Source organism: Carcharodon carcharias, chromosome 4 (assembly GCF_017639515.1).
Source record: "Carcharodon carcharias isolate sCarCar2 chromosome 4, sCarCar2.pri, whole genome shotgun sequence".
NCBI classification, from domain to species: domain Eukaryota; kingdom Metazoa; phylum Chordata; class Chondrichthyes; order Lamniformes; family Lamnidae; genus Carcharodon; species Carcharodon carcharias.
The window spans coordinates 36,125,523-36,132,117 of record NC_054470.1 but is presented as its reverse complement, the minus strand read 5'-3'; the positions used below and the strand labels follow the sequence as shown (position 1 = coordinate 36,132,117).

Sequence of the window (6,595 nt, the reverse complement as noted above, 5' to 3'; positions counted from 1 at the left end):
TATTCATTCAACACTCTAGCGATGTCCTTTGGCTCCACCCATAGATTGCCCCCTACGGGCCCTACTCTTTCCCTGATTATAACCAGATAGGTTATCTTCTGTGCGAAGCATTGCAGAAAAACTCAATTTTATCCAGATTTATGATCGCTGGATACATTTCTCCTCCTTAATTCAGTTACTTACTGCAATATTATAATTTTTTCTATATTAAAAATGTTTAACTTTAAATGCTGTATCAGCGTAACGTAAATCAGGAAATATTAAAGAATATTTAACACATTGATAGAAATTTCACACAATTAATTTGACTAGTACATCTTGTCAAGACATCCTTTGTGGATAAGGAAACTTGAGTATTGAGATACAGCTCCTGTTATTTTTTTGGAGGGTCATATCAAGGGTCTAACATGCTTGGGTTACAAACAGCTGGAGCTATAGCTCCTCCCCTCCAATTGGTGGAACCACTTATGACAAGAACAGTGGTGGCAAATCACTCACATTTATTGACCACCCAGCTCACGAGGGCTTCAGTACTTGCTGTGTGCCTCTTGAATACACATGTCTGCACTTGTCAGTTGTCCAAACCAACAGCAGCTTATATTTGTCTAGGTGCTTTAACATAAGAAAAACATGACAGAGTGCTCAGAAAGATATATGGAAAAATGGACACTGAACAAATAATGACTGGCATTTATAAATCACCTTTCACAACCAATCAAGTTCTTTTGAGGCACAGTCACTGTTGTAACGTAGGAAACGCAACAGCCAATTGTGCCAAGCAAGGTGCCACAAACAGGAATGAGAGACTGACCAGATCGTTTGTTTGTGATATTGGTTGAACCACAAGCTGAGTTTCTACCCATGTATTTCTCTGCATCATAAAGCCTGCCTACTACCACAACAATTCCTGCTCCATCACAGCCTCAGGCCATATGCTGCTGCATTCCTTATATGCCTCAAAGCTTTCAGACTTGATCACTCCAATGTTGTTGGAGAAAATATAATACACTTTTGAGGTAGTACATCTTCAAATGACAAAAAAGTCAGGGATTAGAGGAAGGCCACATTCAGAGTAAGAAGAGAGCAGAACCCAACTGTATTGGGCCTAGAGTAGAAGGGATGGAGTACCACAGATGTGCAAAGGAGTGGAGGCAGAGTTAGAGCGCAGCTGGGAACTGCAAAGGGTGTAGGCTTCTATAATGAAACCTTGCAGAGCTTCTGTCAGGCTATTCTGTTAAACATTATGCAAATCTAGTCACTCATTGCAAAATTGACAATATTTATGTTTGAGTATGTGTGTTAAGCTGTTTATTGCTGATATTTATTTGCTGCAATGTGATTAGAAATTTCCAGTTTCTCAGTAGCTATTTTTGTGACCTTTTCTTTTAGTGCCTTTTTATTGTCTCCCTAAATAATCCTTGTACATTTTCCACCAGTTTCACCCTTTTAGTTTTTGTAATACAACTAAGGTTCGAGATTCACTCTATCACCTCTCCATTTTTTTTGGATTTATTTTAATTCACATAGCATTTAGTTCCAATTCCAATGGCGAATCTACACCATTTAATTTACTTTAACCTGTTGCTTTCTTGCCAATAAACCTATTGTATATTTCTAGCATTATCTTGCTTTTAATGTAAAAGGTTTTTGCCAATTATGTGTTGACTTTTTATTGCCTACAGCCTTTAACATGGTTGACTAGATCATTCTCATCCAATGGCCCATTTCAGTCGTCCAGTTAAGAGAGACTCGACTCACCTGGTTCCATTCTCATCTATCCAGTCATAGCCAAAGATTCACCGAAAATGGCTTGTCTTCCTGCTTCCACACCAACACCTCTAGTGACCCCAAAAATCTATTCTTGGCCTCCTCCTAAATCTCATCTATGCGTTCCCCCTTGGTAACCTCATCTCAAAACACGTCAGGTTCTAAATTTATACTGGTGACACCCAGTTCTACCGCACCACCAGCTCTCTTTACATTTCCACTGCCTCTAAATCATCACGCTCATCCAACATCCAGTACTGGATGAGCAGAAATTTCCTCCAACTAAATATCGCGAAGACTAAAGCTCTCATCTTTTGACCCCATCAAATTGTTCCTCAGCCACAAAAAGCAACCCACTCCTTGCCAACGGTCTGAGGTTAAACTAGATCCTTTGCAAACTTGGTGTCAGATTTGGCCCTCGGAAGAGTTTCTGATCATGTATCAGCAACATTAGGAGCACTTATTTCACCAGCGTGAAACACGCACTGAGAAATGCTCAGTGGTGTCAGGGTGGGGGCAGGAAGGGAGCGGGTGCTGATCTGAGGATGCAGGTGAGTGCTTCTAGTGAGCCCCCACCGAAGGCAGGCAGCTGCCCCAGGGGGCTGCAGATCTCCATACAATAAAGGAAATGACAAAAATGCTGCAAAATATGTCCATGCAGCACAATCAAGCACCTGAAAACATACCTCAAAAAAAAAGTCCCCAGATATCTTTTTTTTATTTCCCCACGGAGATTTCATCTCACCCTGGATCAAGGTTTGAGCAAAAATGTGAATGCCGCCTGGGAGAATGGTCTGTCCGCCAACTGTAAATGTGGACAGGCCATGTAAAATTGCCATTAATTGCATCATTAATGAGCTTAATCGCCCACTTAATTGTCAGCAGGCACGCTTCAGACTGCTGTGCGCACCAAGTGAAATATCACACGAGCGCACGGGACATTGCCTGACATCATCTCAGGCTATTTCACGTCTGTCTGGGTTGGGCGCGTGCCCGCCCGCGAGATGTAATATTCTGGCCTTGTTTTTTGAACCCTCACCTGGTGGCCTCCTATCTTCTACCCTTCATAAACTTGAGCTTCATGAACTTGAACACTCTGCTGCTTGTATCCCAACTTGCACCAAATCCCCTTCACTTCTATAATGCTTGCTGACCTGCTTTGGCTCCCAGTCTGACAATGGCTCAAGTTAAGTGTTCTGATACTTATTTTCAAATCTCTTCCCATCTCTGTAACCTCTTCCAGCCTTACAATCCTCCAAGATCTCCAAACTCTTCAATTCTAGCCTCTAGCACATCTATTTTAATCATTGCACCATTGGCAGCTGTGCTTTCAGCTGTAAAAGCCCTAAACTCTAGAATTCCCTCCCTAAACCTCTTCGCCTCCCTCTCCAAAGCTTACTTCTTTCACCAAGCTTTTGGTCATCTGCCCCAATACCTCCTTATGTGACTGTGTCAAATTTTCTTTTTTTGTAACGCTCCTATGAAGATGTTGGGATTTTTTTTACTATGTTAAAGGTGCTAAATAATTGCAAGTTGTCGTACATATATATTGGCTTAGAAGTTTGCCAGCATGAACATGGGCATAGGGAACGATACCTGCATTGGAACAGGGAGGCTGAAGACCCAAATGATATTCGGCCTCCAGTCTCATTTACCTGAAACTGGTGTACAGATGTCTGCTGGTAGTCTCCAGGCAGCTGGTTGCCGAAGAGGCTTTCAATTTTGATTTACTACATCGCCAGCAATGGCCAGGTCCAGAAAGTAGGGCAGGAGAAGGGAAATGGGGGAGTGATCAGAATGGAGAACAGCCCACTTTTGTATAGTGGGCCTCAAACAGGTGTTGGATCTTTTGCAAATGCAAATTGGGGGTCTAACATTTGTTTTAAGAGCAAGCCTTGGACCCCTTTTCTATTATATTGGGCAGTGAACCTCTGACACAAAATGACTAAATGTGCCCTCTCCCACCTTATTGAATGCTTAGGCTCTCATTTTGTGCCTGAAAGATTGGTGCAGTGTCATTGAATTTCTAGGTTACAGGTGTCCCAAAGCATTAAAACCAACAGATAACTTTCAAAATGCAAAATTAATTGGCTTTTTAAAAGCTTAATATTTCATAAGTAAATTGTTTATTAAAAATACTTCAAGTTATAAACTACACTAAAAAGCTTGTAAATATGCAACTGTGTAGATAATGTCGCAATGTTAAAATTACATGCTTCCCATAACAAAGATCAAAAATGGAAAAAATTCCCACCATTAAATTTCACTGTACATCACTATTTTATTGTCAATGCACATGAAACTACCACATAACTGTTCCCTTCTAAACTGTGGATAAACCACGACAATATGAAGAGAAGTTGACCAAAATTGAAAAATCTATACAAAAAGGAATTACAAATGCCTTATATGGTAAATGATATGCATGCTCCTCAGAGAAGAGAAATGGGGAGGTAGAAGATTCCTATGTAAAGGTTTTAACAAATATTGGTCTACATACAACAGGAAACCCTTTCCTGAAAAAGGCACTAGCATTTGGTTGTTGACATTACATATCAAATTTAATATTGTCAATAGCAAACAAACATTCGCCTTTTCCCCACCATTATAGAAAATAAAGAGAGTATATGGGCAAATGATGAAAAACTTGTTATAAAAATTCACATTCTTGCAGACAGCTTCTTCTGAAATTACTTCCACAAATAACATCACAAAGAGATGAAGATATTCCTTACAAACTGGATAACTTGCACATGGCAGCTTTGTAACGTATATCTCCATAAGTGACAAATCCATTTCAATTCTAAGATTGCAACTGTTTTTTTTGTTAAAAACTTACTGCCTTTAGCAGAAAGCAGCAGATAACCCATTGAAACATTAAGTACCAAGGAACTGTAGTTTATCATGTGGAAGTAAAAATGTTAAGTTTATAACATTAAATTTTACTATTGTCTTCTTGTCAAAGGAAGCAGGTTACACAATTATCTTGAGCACTATCTGTACACAATGAATGCATTTTATAAAGTCAGGATTTAATTAAAATTGCACGTCTCACCAGCTTTGTAGTAGTTATTTTATCTTGAAACTACTGAGCTGATTGAATTATAAGATGTTCCCCCATTGCAACTGGATAAGTAAGATTCATGCCCATTGGTATCTAAGTTAACTTTGAAAATGGCTGAGGCCTTTAAAAGAAAGTCTGCAGCATCCCGACGACCCAGTCCTCTTAGTTTTGACATTAAAAGCCCTACAGAATTTTCCGGTGAAGCTGCCCAGTCAGTCAATACAGCACCAGTTGGACTTGTAGAAAGTTTCCCATCTTTTAAAGTTCCATTCTGAGCATTGAGTTTTGCAACGAGATCATCAAGTCCTAAGTTTGTAGCCAAAAGGCACCAGTCTTTACCCATGGGATCAGGTGGGTCCAGTAGGCGGCTAAGCTTCCGTCTTGCAAGAAGATTTAGTTCAGATACAGGAATGTCCATTCCTAGGTTTCCTTGGGAATAGACATCAAGACAACCAAAGCACAGAATGCTGCTAAAGCTCTCTTTATAACCACCTATGGTATTGGTGAGTGAAGTCTCTTTCTGAGCTTGAGCTCTAAAGAAGTCTCTAGGCTGATAAACCATAACAGGTTCACTGTGCTCCCTAAGCTGCTGGGGGCTCAAGTAATGCTTGACGGTTAGGAGTCCAGGCAAAGTAGTCGCCATTAGATTATCAATGACACTACAAATGGAATCCAGAAACAAAAAACACTTTATTTTTTCGGTTTCTGATCCTCTCACTTGTACCTCCACACCCTGTCCATGGTTGACCAGCAACACCAAGACTTCAGTCCCTTTGTTGGATATTTTTGATCCATTGGTCCATAACCTTACATCTAGTTCTCCTTCAGAGTTCTGCTGATGTATCCATCTACAGAGGTTCACCTGCACTTTGTGGAAAATACCACAAGGATATGGGGTATGATGTTCAACAGGCACAAAGCGGACCCCTCCATAAACCATCATTTCATCATCTTCATCAGTCCAGGATCTGTGTAGACTGTCTACTTTAATTAAAGCGGGAATATCTACCATTGATCCACTCATTAAGTCCCGAGCACAGATGTCCATTGCATCTAGAATTTGCAATAATTCCTCTACATCCTTCTCTGATACCAGGCGCAGGATATCATCTATTGTATACCGGCCCCTGTAGTGGTGCAAAGCCTTTTGATTTTCATTGGACAACAGTCTTCCCAGTACATTGGTGCATAACCACCGAGGATCCAGAAGCACCACATCTTGGATAGTTTCACTTTGTAAAATATTGATCTGTAAGGCAAAGGAAATCGCAGGGAGATCATTAGTGGATTTGAAATAATTCATCTTGACTTCAGTAATAACTCATCTTAATTATTTGGACCTAACACTTATTTGCAGTTCAAATCTGTTAAGAGTGTATCTCAACCAAATCAATCCACTGGAGGTGTGTACAATTTAAAGTGCGTTAGACAAGGCAGTTTTATTTAAGTCACTGTTAACATTGTACATAACTATTAACTTAACTTACATAATACCAATTATAATACAAAAGTAATTATTGGATACAAATAACTTTGGGATACCTTGATAACGCTAAATTTTAGGAATGCAAAAGTATTTCCTTACATTTTTTTGAACTTTCCCTCTTTACAACTTGCATTTAAACATGGTTTAATTAGCTTTCCCTATTTCAATTGGGCAAGGTCAGCATCTAACAACCACAAAGACCTGAAGGTCCCAAGTTTCAGTGCTGATGCAAGGTGATTGAGGACAACTGTCCTCAGCACCCCTTGGGCTAGAGTGAA

At 39.9% G+C, this 6,595-nt stretch overlaps 1 protein-coding gene across 7 annotated transcripts in view; it reads right to left on the bottom strand.

Moving 5' to 3' along the window:
- Nucleotides 1-3,876: 3,876 nt before the first annotated feature.
- Nucleotides 3,877-6,595, bottom strand: part of dapk1 (death-associated protein kinase 1) — a 225,658-nt gene continuing 222,939 nt past the window's right edge. For all 7 annotated transcript variants that reach the window (XM_041186193.1, XM_041186194.1, XM_041186192.1 and 4 more), the window contains one exon: nucleotides 3,877-6,080. In XM_041186193.1, coding sequence (XP_041042127.1) covers nucleotides 4,842-6,080 — 1,239 coding nt within the window. In that variant the 3' untranslated portion in view covers nucleotides 3,877-4,841. The remainder of the gene's footprint in view (nucleotides 6,081-6,595) is intronic.